The sequence below is a fragment of the Salvelinus fontinalis genome, chromosome 40 (assembly GCF_029448725.1).
Source record: "Salvelinus fontinalis isolate EN_2023a chromosome 40, ASM2944872v1, whole genome shotgun sequence".
NCBI lineage: Eukaryota > Metazoa > Chordata > Actinopteri > Salmoniformes > Salmonidae > Salvelinus > Salvelinus fontinalis.
Genome location: NC_074704.1, coordinates 23,975,066 through 23,991,998, shown reverse-complemented (window position 1 = coordinate 23,991,998; position 16,933 = coordinate 23,975,066). Strand labels below are relative to the sequence as shown.

Genomic DNA, 16,933 nt, shown 5'->3' with positions numbered 1-16,933 from the left:
AGTGTGATGATGTATTTCAAGTTGGTCCTGGAAGTTACCTGCTTGTTGGAAGACATGTTTAGATGCCCCATGTTAGTTTTGTAGTTTTATAGACCGGTCTGTGTAGTTCTCATCTTTTTTTGCTCTCCTTCATCTCTGCAGTCGGTTCCCATGTTCCCACGCCACGTCAGCTTCCAGGTGGAGGAGGAGGAGATCGTGCGCATCAACCCTCGCGAGCGGACCTGGCTGACTGGGTACGAGGACTACCGGCACGCCACCGCCACGCGCGACAAGCTCATCCAGCACCCCGAGGACGCCGACGCCTACGTGCACTTCGCCAAGAGCGAGCCGCCCAAGCACGACTACACCTACCCTTACCCCCTGGGCCTTGATCCCCACCAGCATGCAAGGGACCCCAAGATAGGCTGCGTGGACCGACTTGGTGGGGGCGGCCTTATCGGGGGACGCAGGGCGGTGGTCACAGCCCAGCCCCGCACCCTCCAGCTCAAGGGCAAGCGGCGGAAGGAAGACGGCGAGCGCTCGCGCTGCGTCTACTGCCGGGACATGTTCAACCACGAGGAGAACAGGCGCGGGCGGTGCCAGGAGGCGCCGGACCCAATCCAGACGTGCATCCACCGGGTCAGCTTCATGTGGTGCGCGGACAGCCTGCTCTACCACTGCATGTCGGACCCGGAGGGCGACTACTCGGACCCGTGCTCGTGCGACACCAGCGACGAGCGCTTCTGCCTGCGCTGGCTGGCCCTGGTTGGGCTGTCGCTGCTGGCCCCCTGCATGTGCTGCTATGCCCCCCTGCGCGCCTGCTACCGCTGCGGGGTGGCCTGCCACTGCTGCGGGGGCAAGCACAAAGCCGTGGGCTGAGGGCCAGGAGGGAGAGAGAGAGTGGAGAGTAGAACAGAGACCCATGGAAGGGACTGGACCGGAAGAGGGTGGCCCCGCTATTCTTTTGTTTTGAGTTTTTGTTTTCGCTGTTGTGTCTCTCAGCCAAATTCCAGATGGGAAAACAATTGGCTTGTCCCGATTCTTTTCTAAATGGAAATTTCTCTCGGTGGAAAGAAAGAGAAAAAATAAGTTTCCTAATGTTTTTTATTTTATTTTTATAGGGGTACCCTGCCTACGGCTTCCACGTCCTTGCATTACAAAGACTAAAACAATGAATATTCATATATAAATATATATAAACAGGTACTTTATATTTTTACACTCATGTGTTTTAAAGGCTTGAATATTTTTATTTTTATCAGTGTTTTGTGTGAGGTCAGCGTGAGCGTTGTTTTCTGAGGGGGGCTCTCACTGTGTTCCCCTCGCATGGCTCACCACCAATCACAGATCAAGCTGGTTCCCGCCTGTAAAGCAGAGGCACTTAAATCAAGGCTGTGTCCTAAATGGTACCTTATTCCTTATAAAGTGCACTACTTTTGATCATAGCCCCATGGGCCCTTGTCTAATGTAGTGCAATATATAGGTAATACAGTGCCATGTGGGATGCAGCCTAACTGTGATCACGTCTGCCCCTCCCAGCCAATGAAACAAAAGAAAAGGCAAACGTTTAACCAGTGTTTCCTCATTCTGCACCTTGTCTACCCCTGACCTAGCCTGTTCCCAGATCAATTAGACCTGGGGCCAGGCTACCCCTGACCATACAGATTTTTTAAAACCAAATTAAACCTAATATCAATGAATGTCAGTGGAGACACACCAGGGGGAAAAACCTGAAAGTACCATTCTACTGCTTAGTCAAATTAGACTGAATGTATTGTGGATTCGACCCAGAACAAAATCTAAAATGGGTCAGGGGTACTTGAGTATTGGATGGGGAAACTCTGCTTTAGACACTTAATCTGTAGGGTTGTTGTGTGTGTCTGTGTGACTTCCTATGTGCAAAAGTCTGGAAAATGGAATGGGCAACAATGTATCCCTGATTGCAATTGTGACTTCAACTAAAAGCCAAAATGACAAAATAAGCTGCAGCATTTATATAGAGTATCTAAATTAGTCCTTTTTTTTTAAAAAGGTAATAATCCTCAATCAACTGTTTATTACTGTGGAGGAGAACTCGAGCCTTAGGTGACTTTTAATTCAGTTGATGTTTGATGATAATCTTTTGATATAGTTATTTATTTGCCTTGCTAAATTTAGACACCAGCCTAGGGGGTTAAGAGGAAGGGAACGGTCCCATTTGTAAACTAAACACAGCCAAGAGGGGAAGAGGAGGGTTTTTTTGTCACCTTTTGAGATGGATGATGTCGTTGTCCACACTAGTGTCATTGGTGCTTTCTTTTGCCTTTCAAAAGGATACTCAACGAGGCTAACTGTCAGGGAATCGCTATCTATAGAGTTTTGCTAAACTTTAGCTCGAGAGAAAGACACAGTTTTGATCTGGTCGTTCATCTTTCCCCACAAGGGTATAAGATTGTGGGTTCTCCAATGAAGGGACCTGCTAGCACACCTGATTCAACTAATCACCTAATTGTGTTCTTTATTCTATACCATGATTAGCTGATACAGGTGCGTTACTGCAGGGCTGGAACGAAAGGCTGCACACCCAGTAGCTGTCCAAGACCAGAGTTGGAGACGTGTTTAATCTATTCTTCTGTAGTCCAATAACTCCCTCTCCCTGGTATTTTACTCAGTATTACATTACAGCCAAGGGAAAGAGAGGAGGCTGTCTGTCAGCCAATCACATCAGTCAGGCAGATGGGGTCAAAATATATACACAAATAAAATGGACGCTACAGCATATATATACATCAACATATGTACAGTTGAAGTCGGAAGTTTACATACACTTATGTTGGAGTCATTAAAACTAGTTTTTCAACCACTCCACTAATTTCTTGTTAACTATAGTTTTGGCAAGTCGGTTAGGACATCTACTTTGTGCATGACACGAGTAATTTCCCAACGATTGTTTACAGACAGATTATTTCACTTTATCACAATTCCAGTGGGTCAGAAGATATACACTAAGTTGACTGTGCCTTTAAACAGCTTGGAAAATTCCAGAAATTATGTCATGGCTTTAGAAGCTTCTGATAGGCTAATTGACATCATTTGAGTCAATTGGAGGTGTACCTGTGGATGTATTTCAAGGACTACCTTCAAACTCAGTGCCTCTTTGCTTGACATCATGGGAAAATCAAAAGAAATCAGCCAAGACCTCAGGAAAAAAACAATTGTAGACCACAAGTCTGGTTCATCCTTGGGAGCAATTTCCAAACGCCTGAAGGTACCACATTCATCTGTACAAACAATAGTTTGGGACCACACAGCCGTCATACCGCTCAGGAAGGAGACACGTTCTGTCTCCTAGAGATGAACATGCGAAAAGTGCAAATCAATCCCAAAACAACCGCAAAGGACCTTGTGAAGATGCTGGAAGAAACAGGTACAAAAGTATCTATATCCACAGTAAAACAAGTTCTATATCGACGACATCTGAAAGGCCGCTCAGCAAGGAAGAAGCCACTACTCCAAAACCGCCATAAAAATGCCAGACTACGGTTTGCAACTGCACATGGGGACAAAGATCGTACTTTTTTGAGAAATGTCCTCTGGTCTGATTAAAAAAATATATAACTTTTTGGCCATAATGACCATCGTTATGTTTGGAGGGAAAAGGGGGGTGCTTGCAAGCCAAAGAGCACCATCCCAACCGTGAAGCACGGGGTGGCAGCATCATGTTGTGGGGTGCTTTGCTGCAGGAGGGACTGGTGCACTTCACAAAATAGATGGCATCATGAGGGAGGAAAATTGTGGATATATCGAAGCAACATCTCAAGACATCAGTCAGAAAGTTAAAGCTTGGTCGCAAATGGGTCTTCCAAATGAACAATGACCCCAAGCATACTCCCAAAGTTATGGCAAAATGGCTTAAGGACAACAAAGTCAAGGTATTAGAGGGGCCATAACAAAGCCCAGACCTCCAGCCTATAGAAAATTCAGGAGGAATTTAAAGGCAATGCTACCAAATACTAATTGAGTGTATGTAAACTTCTGACCCACTGGAATTGTGATAGTGAATTATAAGTGAAATCTGTCTGTAAACAATTGTTGGGAAAATGACTTGTCATGCACAAGGTAGATGTTCTAACCAACTTGCCAAAGCTATAGTTTGTTAACAAGAAATTTGTGGAGTGGTTGAAAAAATAGTTTTAATGACTCCAACCTAAGTTGGACTTCAACTGTATGTGTATATATATATATATATGTGTGTATATATGTATGTATTGAAACAACAAAAACTAGCCTCAAATTCAAACCACCCTGTAACCTCACCTCGTGGGAGAAACATTGTTTGATTTTTCCCTGTAGGAAGCACAACACTAATCAGAAAAACCTTATGAACAATATGCGCAAATTGCTGTGAAGTACCCGGTCTCGAGTCGCATCAATGTGGCAGAAAATACATCTTATGCCATCTATCGCAATCATTCATTAACTAATCGTCATAACCATTCGAGTTCCGAGCAATGTCTGGAGTTAAATGGGCGATGGCATCATGGCGTTGCAGGTTCTGTACGAAAGCTGTCGTTGTGTCCAAGTCTTTCTCTTTACCCTCTCTTTTTCTCTCGCCGCCTTTCTTCCTTCCCTTTTTCTGCTGTGTGTCCCTGTTTGTCAGCTTTGCAATACTGTTGCCATTCATTGTAGAGAAGATCCTAGTTTTATTTTTCTATCTGTGGTAAAAGAAAAGTTAACCAAAAGCAGTTTGTCTGTTTTGGTGCGGTGTCTAAGTCCTGCACACATTTAACTATTAAAGGAAAGTGCCTGAAGCATCCTCTTCATCTATCTCATGTATACTTAGTATTTGTTTATGTTTAAAGAAACAGTTAAATCGATTGTTTTCTGATTTTTTTACGATCTAAGTTTTTACCTCTGTAAAAAAAAAAGCTAAAATATATATGATATATATAGATATATATATATATATATATCAAGTGTATGATGTACATTTTAAGTTCTATTTTTGTATTGTTTCCAATATGATCATCACGACTCTTTGCTTTTAAAAAGAAAAAAATGAGAAAAGAGAAATTAACATCTGTATAAATGCCAATACATCATATGGAAACTAACAGAAGCATGGCCTGGATAGTAAGTACTTTCCCATGTGTGCGTGTGTTCATTTCCACTGTATTTTACAGAGACGTGGTTTCGAGAGATTTAACCATGTTACAGTGGCATCTCATACAGCCTGTACATTTATCCCACATACATAGCTTGTAGCCCAGCACTTCCCTGTGTTGCATCGGTCTTTTAGGAGCATTGCTGAGGGGGGCTGCTGATCGACCTCATGCTACTCGGCACTGTCCCACCCTGATGCAACACGGTAATCCATACATGGGCATGGGCATGGCCTGAGGGGGTGTGTGAGCGTTTGAGTATACGCATGTTCTCGATTAAAACACACATCTCTATCGCATGTGTGTGTATCATAAAGGAAGGAATGACTGCAGCAGTCAGATCCTGTCTTTGCTCCAGAGTATTCTTTTCCCTCTTGTCTGTCAAGACGGAAATATACGCGTTGGGCGCTAGACAGATTCACAGAGCTGTACCATGCTCCGCAAGTCTCTAAAAGAACCTAGAGTACACAATGTTTTGCTCTGTGGGTCTCTGGAAATGCATATGGAAGACAGTCAGAGAACGAGAGGGGGAAAAAGGTCCCTGAAGGCCCTGGCCGGCTACGGAACTCGGCGACTGCAAATAGTATCAAACTTCAACATGTGCAAACCATTTAAGGCATACTTTATTCTAATGAGGTCACTTTTTTTCTTCCCCTCTTTTGAATCAGGGTTTGAAAGAGAAAAAAACAACACTTAAAATGCTGTTGCCATCTTCGCCTTTCATATTTAAGTCTTATGCACTGTGATGTCATAGCCTGCCCCCTTAAAATAGTTTTATAGATTTATGTTAACCTCATCCTAAAACACAGATTAACGTGTTTTGAAATACAACATGTTACAGTATGATGATGGAATGGGAAGGAGTAGGCCTTTAACTTGGTTCCCCGCAGAGAGGTTTTCAGCACTGTTGAGCATATGGTTGTTTCTGTGTGTCAAAATGGCACTTTTTTTTGTCAAGGTGTGCGCAAGCCCATGCAAGCAAGTATACCGGTAAGCTTAGATGACTAGCAATTAATATAGGCTTAAAATAAATGGTTTATAACACAAACACTAAAATGTCTGCCAATTAACAACACTGTAAGCGGTCTCTGACTCAACTGGACAACATCACCATTATTCTTTGAGGTGAGTGTCATGAAGGTTTGTCGGTGTGACCGCTAACAAGTTGACTAGCAAGCTAGCTTTGAGTGGATGTCAAGAATAACAGCACACATTTGGCAAAATGTGTGCTGCGCATTGGTAGCTAGCTAGCGCGGCACACATCAGCTATAGCTATTCAGTCAAAAAACATTTTAAGTTTCTTATTTTAGAGGGGAAAACAGGAGGCATTTTGAGAAGTCAAGTTAGGCTAGCTTTTTCTGAGGAATAGTAGGCTATTTCATAGGGTTGAGAGTGAGACTTATCATGGAACTTATTGTAGTCCATTACCTGGTTGTTGCTCTCAGTATCATAGCACTGGATATGCCTAATAATTATTGCAAATGCATTAGTGTCACTCAAACATTTCTAAATAACCCAGTCCAAGATGGGCGCCACCATACAATACACCACACACATTTTTACCACCCTGACCTGAGCCTAGGAGTTCACAACAGAGACAGGTGAGAACCAACGATGTCGTCCATCATATGACCCCAGACGAGTGGTGTCGGGCTCTAATTCTGTCCTGCTAGGCCTTGGTAAACAGACCAGTGTCTCCTGCATGTTGACCAGCGCTCGCCATGTGAAACTGGACACAAGACCTCAACCTCGGCACGGTATGTCATATAGTGTGTCTCCAATCGCCATCAATCAATCAAATGTATTTATAAAGCCCTTCTTACAAAAGCTGATGTACAGAAACCCAGCCTAAAACCTCAAACAAACAATGCAGGTATAGAAGCACGGTGGCTAGGAAAAACTCCCTAGAAAGGCCGGAACTAGGAAGAAACCTAGAGAGGAACCAGGCTATGAGGGGTGGCCAGTCCTCTTCTGGCTGTACCGGGTGGAGATTATAACAGAACATTGCCAAGATGTTAAAATGTACATAGATGACCAGCAGGGTCAAATAATAATAATCACATTGGTTGTAGAGGGTGCAACAGGTCAGCACCTCAGGAGTAAATGTCAGTTGGCTTTTCATAGCCGATTGAACCATAGCCATTGAACCTGTTCTGTGTGAATGTGTGTGAAGCCTCAGCCTGCGACCGATGGCCAAGAATCCATGGGGTCTTAGGTCAACACTAAGCGCTGCGTACACCATCCACCACCAGCTCCCTCCATGATAACCCCCCCACAACCTTTATAAAACATGGTTAAACTGTGGCATCCGTCGTTAAAGTGATGCTCCTGTTTACCATCACGGTACAGTTGGACACCCTCTTGGCAGTCCGTATCTGTCCAGTTGGCCTACTTTTACATGGACGATGCATGCTTTAGCCGTGCACCCCCTCGTAGCAATGTTCTAGAACATCTGTACAGGACTACCTACTGCTGCAGGATTAGGGATAAAAACTCGCTGTCCATTTCCCACTGACCCATCCTCCCACCAGTAGTGTGCTCGTCGCCGCACCCCTGGCTCCAGTCCCATCCCGTGCTTAGCCAGAGAACTCCAGGGCTTTGTTTGTGTACCATTTCCTCACCGGTGGGAACATTGCAGGACATTTATCAGGATGTTATTGTGCACATATCACAACAGAGAGAGAGGCAGCCTCTCTATCCTCCGATGGACAGAGGAGAGGGAGGTGCTTTCCCACACTGCTCAGGGGCCGTGGGGTGGGGTAGAGTCGGAGGAAAGCGACGGGCGCGGTGGCATTGTCTCCACAAGCGCCTTTTTTGTTTATCATCTCCAGCTATCTGGCAGCAAAAGTCATTGACAGCCAGGGAGAATGAACTCCAAAAGAAGTGGTTCTCTATTTAGTCCTTTCAGGAGCGCTTGTTATTGATATTTGACTTCTCTCTGAACAGTAAAGCCTATACCGTGCATATCGCTATACCTGTATAAATGGCTTCTCCCAGTTATGAAGACTGATCTATGATGAGTTAGTTCAATCATTGTGTGCAAGCAGGAGGTTTCAGGGTGCTTGATTAGGATCTGAAAGGATTCAATGAAAATTATTCTCAGGTGAGCCTAGTAAACTCAGCAAAAAAAAACGCTGTTTATTTTCAGCAAACTTAACATGTGTAAATATTTGTATGAACATAACAAGATTTAACAACTGAGACATAAACTGAACAAGTTCCACAGACATGTGACTAACAGAAATGGAATAATGTGTCCCTGAACAAAGTGGGGGTCAAAATCAAAAGTAACAGTCAGTGTCTGGTGTGGCCACCAGCTGCATTAAGTACTGCAGTGCATCATCTCCCCATGGACTGCACCAGATTTGCCAGTTCTTGCTGTGAGATGTTACCCCACTCTTCCACCAAGGCACCTGCAAGTTCCTGGACATTTCTGGGGGGAATGGCCCTAGCCCTCACCCTCCGATCCAACAGGTCCCAGACGTGCTCAATGGGATTAAGTTCCGGGCTCTTCGCTGGCCACAGCAGAACACTGACATTCCTGTCCTGCAGGAAATCATGCACAGAACGAGCAGTATGGATGGTGGCATTGTCATGCTGGAGGGTCATGTCAAGATGAGCCTGCAGGAAGGGTACCACATGAGGGTGGAGGATGTCTTTCCTGTAACGCACAGCGTTGAGATTGCCTGCAATGACAACAAGCTCAGTTCGATGATGCTGTGACACACCGCCCCAGACCATGATGGATCCTCCACCTCCAAATCGATCCCGCTCCAGAGAACAGGCCTCGGTGTAATTCCTTTAACAATAAACGCGAATCAGACCATCACCCCTGGTGAGACAAAACCGCCACTCGTCAGTGAAGAGCCCTTTTTGCCAGTCCTGTCTGGTCCAGCGACATTGGGTTTTGTGCCCATAGGCGACGTTGTTGCCGGTGAGGTCTGCTGAGGACCTGCCTTACAACAGGCCTACAAGCCCTCAGTCCAGACTCTCTGTCTATAGCGGACAGTCTGAGCACTTATGGAGGGATTGTGCATTCCTGGTGTAACTCGGGCAGTTGTTGTTGCCATCCTGTACCTGTCCCGCAGGTGTGATGTTCGGATGTACCGATCCTGTGCAGGTGTGTTACACGTGGTCTGCCACTGCGAGGACGATCAGCTGTCCGTCCTGTCTCCCTGTAGCGCTGTCTTAGGCATCTCACAGTACGGACATTGCAATTTATTTCCCTGGCCACATCGGCAGTCCTCATGCCTCCTTGCAGCATGTCTCAGGCACGTTAACGCAGATGAGCAGGGACCCTGGGCATCTTTCTTTTGGTGTTTTTTAGAGTCAGTAGAAAGGCCTCTTTAGTGTCTTGAGTTTTCATAACTGTGACCTTAATTGCCTACCGTCTGTAAGCTGTCAGTGTCTTAACGACCGTTCCACAGGTGCATGTTCATTAATTGTTTATGGTTCATTGAACAAGCATGGGAAACAGTGTTTAAACCCTTTATAATGAAGATCTGTGAAGTTATTTGGATATTTACGAATTATCTTTGAAAGACAGGGTCCTGAAAAAGGGATGTTTTTTACTGAGTTTAGTATTCAGAAAATGTAGTCAATTCCACACAGAGTAGTCGTTCCCCAATTTGTTCAACAATACCCATACATGCTCCACAAACCAAGCAACAACATGTGTGCAGTGGACACAAAATATAGGATCGAGCCTATTTGCATTGGCCAGTCCAAGCAAGGCCAACACACACAAATCAGGCGGAATTGGATGCCTGTTTTTTGTACAAGCTGCCGATCTCCCAGTCTAAACCTGTGTTTTCTATATACGTGCCCCATGCCAGTTCAACTCATGTGGCCAACATGGACACAGCGTTATTTCCGAAAAAGACCAAACCCTGGTGTGTGTCTGTTGGCGCGACTGGGTGTAGCTAGTGCTGAATCAAACCAACAGGAAAAGTGGAGTGAAAATAATACGACCAGTGTTTATTTTTGTGGACGCTTGTATCGAGAGTTTGTCTGCCGTTCCGGCCACATTTGGGGTTACTCGGAGGCACAGAAAGGCTTCAGTTCCCACTGCTTCGCTTTGGGCCCGGTAGGAGGAAGGAAGTGGACTTTAACTGTTAACTTTATTCCATCTGAACCCTGCCCCCACTCACCTCAGTTACTTGAATGTTCCACCCTAGTTACAAATTAATGCTCCACTGCCAGAATGGCCTTGGTGGTCATTTTCATACAGCTGGAGCTAGTTGAGTTGTACAGGCTGTGTATGCACACTACACCAACAGCCAATGGGGGAAGCTCTAGTCTGGATCTAGATAAACCCAAATGCTTACCAAATTGTCGTCAAATCTGCCAACAAGCCCCCCGGGCCTTTTTGAGAGATTGTACTGGTCTACTTATTCTCCGTCAGTGCTGTACATGAACTGTGTAGACTCCAACAGGGCTGAAACAAAAGCAAAAGAGAGAGCATTACACACACACACACACACACACACACACACACACACACACACACACACACACACACACACACACACACACACACCAAGAAGCCTCTCATCCACTGTAAAAAACAGGGGGAGAATTACAACAAAAAACTAAAGAACTAGTTTAACCCCCGCCACAAGAGCACTGAGTGATCTCATCAAAGCCATAGCGAGGCAGAATGTGCTGATGGCCTAGCATGCGCGGGGCGTGAGGCAGCAGCTTCTGACGGGATGTTAGTCTGGCCCTAATTTAAATAGGCCCCAGCGTGTCTGCCTGCCTCCCTTTGTTTACATGGATGAAATCTGAAACAAATGTGAACACGATACCCCTCTTGTCCCCCAACCCTCCCCTCGAGCTGCCTCCCTCGTATCTCAAACGGAGCCATGTGTAGATTTTCTTGGACCGAAATTAACGCACAGTGGGTTCCTGGTTAACTCCCCATCAGGCTCCTTACAGCATTAACTTTTTATAAGCTTCCTTTTTTTGCTAATTGCCTATTCACCTCTATGATTTCTGGTATTAGTGGCCATTAGTTGTTTGCTCAGGAAAGCGAGAGGAGGACGATGGCTCTCTCCATCCTCTCCTACCCTGGAAGAGAGCTACTGTAACTACACTGAACAAAAATATGAATGTAATGGGTTGGTTCCATGTTGCTTGAGCTGAAATAAAATATCCCAGAAAATTTCGATAAGCGCAAAAACCTTAGTTCACAATTTTTTTGCACAAATTTGTTTATATCCCTGTTAGTGAAAATTCTGCTTTGCTAAGATAATCCATCCACCTGACAGGTGTGGCATATCAAGAAGCTGATTAAACAGCATGATCATTACACAGGTGAACCTTGTGCTGGGGACAATAAAAGGCCACTAAAACGTTTTGTCACAACACAATGCCACAGCTGTCTCAAGTTTTGAGGGAGCGTGCAATTGGTATGCTGACTGCAGGAATGTCCACCAGAGCTGTTACAAGAGAATGTCATGTACATTTTCCTACCATAAGCCGCCTCCAACGTCATTTTAGAGAATTTGGCAGTACGTCCAACCAGCCTCACAACCGTAAACACCACCAGCCAAGGACCTCCACATCCGGCTTCTTCGCCTGTGGGATCGTCTGAGACAAGCCACGCTGATGAAATTGTGGGTTTGCACAACCAAATCATTTCTGAACAAATTGTCAGGGGGGAAAAAAAACGTCTCAGGGAAGCTCATCTGCATGCTCGTCATCTTCACCAAAGTCTTGATCTGACTGCAGTTTGACGTCGTAACCGACTTGTGGGCAAATGCTCACCTTCGATGGCTACTGGCACGCTGGAGAAGTGAGCGCTTCACGGAGGAATCCCTCAACTGTAGGGGGCAGAAGGCAGACCGCGTATATGGCATCGTGTGGGCGAGTGGTTTGCTGATGTCAACGTTGTGAACAGAGTTCCCCGTGGTGGTGGTGGTGGTGGTGGGGTTATGATATGGGCAGGCATAAGCTACCGACAAGGAATACAATTGCATTTTATCAATGGCAATTTGAATGCATAGGGACACTGTGACGAGATCTTGAGGCCCATTGTCGTGCCATTCATCATCCGCCATCACCTCATGTTTCAGCATGATAAGGCACGGCCCCATGTCACAAGCCTCTGAACACAATTCCTGGAAGCTGAAAATGGCCCAGGCATTCCATGTCCTGCATACTCACTAGACATGTCACCCATTGAGCATGTTTGGGATGCTCTGGATTGACGTGTACGATAGCATGTTCCAGTTCCTGCCGATATCCAGCATCTTTGCACAGCCATTGAAGAGGAGTGGGACAACATTCCACAGGCCGCAATCAACAGCCTGATCAACTCAATGTGAAGTAGATTTGTTGTGCTGCACGAGGCAAATTCTGATCCACGCCCCTACTTTATTTACCAACAGATGCATATCTGTATTACCAGTCATGTGAAATCCATAGATTAGGGCCTAATGAATGTATTTAAATTGTCTGATTTCCTTATATGAACTGTAACTCAGTAAACTCTTTGAAATTGTTGCATGTTGTGTTTATATTTTGTTTCAGTATAACTGCTCCTCCTTCTTTTGGACATGCAACATCTTGGTCCAAACCCCCTTATACTCACTGAACTTGTTGCTTACTTGCGACATTGTTTAAAAGGCATGCAAACCCTTTTTTAGTTTCTCCCCTTTATGTTAGAAAACAACAATCTGTACCAAGAGGCATATATGAGAAGTCAGGCAATCTGGTTTTTCTCAGAATTACAATTATCCAAATAATCTTTGTTGTGGGATTTAGTATGTGGTTTTCTTACTAAGTGCCATTTTCAAGCCTGGTTGGTTGGCTTGAGCCCATGAGGCAAATGCTCTAACGATTAAAGAATCATTTTGGGTTCAGAGGGGATTTTTGGGCCTCTGTTAATCCCTGACAAAGTGTTCCCTAAGTGGAATTCAAGTAGTGGAGCATGGTGGGAAAGGTGTGTTTCGGGTGTGGGGGGCATGATCACCCCCTCCAGAAGAAATTAGCAAATTCTCCCTCCTGAAAATAATGAAATGAGCCTCACCCTTTCAAACGTGATGCCATGCAAAAAAAAAGGGGTCTGGTAGATTAAGAGTGATGCCATGCATGTCCTTCCATCCAGCTTCTGAGAACAGTCAGCCCCCCCAAGCCTCCCCCTTCTAACCTCCCTGCGCTTTCCAGAGACCCTCACAGAGTTCAAAGGGTCCTCCGCTAACCCTGTGCCACACCCCTTGGCTTCAGCTTGTCCTGGCTGTCTTTTCTCTTTGGTGCTCTTATCATCTCTCTGATTTGGAGATAAGAACCACTCTCTTGTCCAAACCGACAGGTAAACGTCCTGTGGGTTTTAGCGTGATGCTATTGCCACCCACCATGAGAAAGGATCTGAGGGGAGGTGGGACGGTTCCATGCCGAACTGCCAGTGGAGTCAGTCTTGTTTGCGAAGGCCATCGTCTTGGAGACCTTGGGTGGGAATTCCTTGTGTAGTGCCACGGCAACAGTGCCACATCAAAAGAGAGCGGCGGAACGGTTTGGTTCTGCAACAGTGCCCCTCCAATGGACTGTTTTCCTCAACCTACAGACCCCGACACACCCCCAAATATCTAAGCAGAATCTCCCTCTCCTATATACTTTCACACATACACATCTGTAATACCTTCACCCTTGACTAAATTGAGATTTTGTGTTACTGGCCTACACACAATACCCCATAATGTCAAAGTGTAATTATGTTTTTAGAAATATTTACATATAAAAAGCTGAAATGTCTCGAGTCAATAAGTACTCAACCCCTTTGTTATGGCAAGCCTAAATAAGTTCAGCAGTAAAAATGTGCTTAACAAGTCACATAAGTTGCATGGACTCACTGTGTGTGATAAGTGTTTAACATGATTTTTGAATGACTACCTCGTCACTGTTCCCCACACATGCAATTATTTGTAAGGTTCCTCAGTCGAGCAGTGAATTACAAACACATAGACCAGGGTTTTCCACTGCCTTGCAAAGAAGGGCACCTATTGGTAGATTAAACATATGTTTTTAAACAGACATTGAATATCCCTTTGAGCATAGTGAAGTTATTACACTTTGGATAGTGTATCAATACAGCCAGTCACTACTAAGATACAGGCATCCTTCCTAACTCAGTTGCCGCAGATGAAGGAAACCGCTCAGGGATTTCACCATGAGGCCAATGGTGACTAAAACAGTTACAGAGTTTAATGGCTGTGATAGAAAACTGAGGATGGATCAACAACATAGTTATTCCTCAATATTAACCTAAATGACAGTAAAAAGGAACAAAATAATATTCCAAAACATGTATCCTGTTTGCAAAAAGGCACAAGTAAAACTGCAAAAAATGTGGCAAAGAAATTACCTTCATTTCCTGAATACAAAGTTTTACGTTTGCAGCAAATCCAACACAACATCATTGAGTACCACTTCATATTTTCAAGCATGGGGGTGGCTGCATCATGTTATTGGTATGCTTGTCATCAGCAAGGACTAAGGATAAAAAAAAGTGGAATAGAGCTCAACAGGCAAAATCCTAGAGGAAAACCTGGTTCACTCTGCTCTCCAACAGATTCTAGGAGACAACCTTATCTTTCAGAAGGATAACCTAAAACAAGGCCAAATACAACATGTACAAAACATTAGGAAAACCTTCCTAATAATGAGGTCCACCCCCTTTTGCCCTCAGAACAGCCTCAATTCGTCGGGGCATGGTTACAAGATGTCGAAAGCGTTCCACAGGGATGCTAGCCCATGTTGACTCCAACACTTCCCACAGTTGCGTCAAGTTGGCTGGATGTCCTTTGGGTGGTGCACCATTCTTGATACACACGGGGAACTGTTTGAGTGTGAAAAATCCAGCAGCGTTGCAGCTCTTGACACACTCAAACCGGTGCGCCTGGCACCTACTACCATACCCCGTTCAGCGGCACGAAAATCTTTGGTCTTGCCCATTTACCCTCTGACAGGCACACACACAATCCATGTCTCAAGGTTTAAAAATCCTTCTTTAGCCTGTCTCCTCCCATCCATCTATGCTGATTGAAGTGGATTTAACAGGTGATATCAATAAGTGATCATCGCTTTCAACTGGCCAGTCTGTCATGGAGAGGTGTTCCTAATGTTTTGTACACAGTGTATACACTGGAGTAGCTTGCCAAAACAATATTAAATGTTCTTGAGTGGCCTAGTTACCATTTTGACTTAAATTGGACTGAAAATCTATGGCAAGACTTTAAAATGGCTGTCTAGCAATGATCAACAACCAACTTGACAACGCTTGAAGAATTTTTTAAAAGAATAATGGTCACATTTGTACAATCCAAGTGTGCAAAGCTCTTAGATACTTACCCAGAAAGACTCACAGCTGTAATCACTGCTAAAGGTGATTCTAATGTATTGACTCAGAGGTGTGAATACTTATGTAAATTAATATTTATGCATTTCAGTTAATACATTTGCACAAAGATTTTTCTTTTTTTAATAATAATTATTTGGCATTATGGTGTATTGTGTGTAGATTGGTGAAAAACATCGGTTTAATCCATTTGAATTCAGGCTGTAACAAGAAAATGTGGAATAAGGGGTATGAATACTTTCTGAAGGCACTGTCATTTCTACCAGCATGTCATGTGCAACTAGAGGCAAAAAACCCCTCTCGATCACCTTTACTCCACACACAGAAACGCATACAAAGCTCTCCATCGCCATTGATTTGGCAAACCTCACCTTAACTCTATCCTCCGGATTCCTGCTTACAAGCAAAAACTCAAAAACAGGAAGTACCAGTGACGTGCTACAGGACAGTTTTGCTAGCACAGATTGGAATGTGTTCAGGGGTTCATCAGATGGCATTGAGGAGTTTACCACATCAGTCACCAGCTTCATTAATAGGTGCATCGACGACGTCGTACCCACAGTGACCATACGCAAATATCCCAACCAGAAGCCATGTATTATGGACAACATCCGCACTGAGCTAAAGGCTAGACCTGGAGACTAGTCCGCAAGCTTATAAGAAATCCTGCTACACCCTCCGACGGACCAGCAAACAGACAAAGCATCAATATATGACTAAGATCGAATCCTACTACACCGCCTCTGACGCTGGCCGGATGTGACAGGGCTTGCAAACTATCACGGATGACAAAGGGAAACTCAGCGATCTGCCCAGTGACGCAAGCCTACCCGGTGAGCTAAATGCCTTACACGCTCGCGGCGAGGCAAGCAACACTGAACCATGCATAAGAGCACCAGCTTTCCTGGACGACTGCGTGATCACACTCTCCATAGTGGATGTGAGTAGGACCTTAAAACAGGTTAACATTCACAAGGCCAGACGGATTGCCATGACACGTACTCAAAAGCATACGCTAACCAGCTGGCAAGGGGCTTCACTGCACATTTTCAACCTCTCCCTGACTGTCTGTAATACCAACATGTTTCAAGTAGACCACCATGGTAAACTGTCTAAATGACTATTGCCCCGTAGCTGTCTCATCTGTAGCCATGAAATGCTTTGAAAGGCTTGTCGTGGTCCACACACACACACCAACACAGTCGTGAAGAGGGCACGACAACACCTCTTCCCACTCAGGAGGCTGAAAAGATTTGAGCCCTCAGATCCTCAAAACGTTATACAGCTGCACCATTGAGAACATCTTGACTGGCTGCATCACCGCTTGGTATGGCAACTGCTTGGCATCTGACACGGTGCTACAGAGGGTAGTGCGTACAGCCCAGTACATCACTGGGGACGAGCTCCCAGCCATCCAGGACCTCTATACCAGGCAGTGTCAGAAGGCTCTAAAAAC

At 44.9% G+C, this 16,933-nt stretch overlaps 2 protein-coding genes across 4 annotated transcripts in view; one reads left to right on the top strand and one right to left on the bottom strand.

Annotated features, from left to right (window-relative positions):
* Positions 1-4,769, top strand: part of spred2a (sprouty related EVH1 domain containing 2a) — a 30,121-nt gene extending 25,352 nt beyond the window's left edge. For all 3 annotated transcript variants that reach the window (XM_055907801.1, XM_055907799.1, XM_055907800.1), the window contains exon 6: positions 142-4,769. In XM_055907801.1, the coding sequence (XP_055763776.1) occupies positions 142-858 (717 nt within the window). In that variant the 3' untranslated portion in view covers positions 859-4,769. The remainder of the gene's footprint in view (positions 1-141) is intronic.
* LOC129840008 (aftiphilin-like) overlaps positions 1-16,933 on the bottom strand; it is a 113,936-nt gene that overhangs the window by 33,701 nt on the left and 63,302 nt on the right. The window lies entirely within an intron of this gene.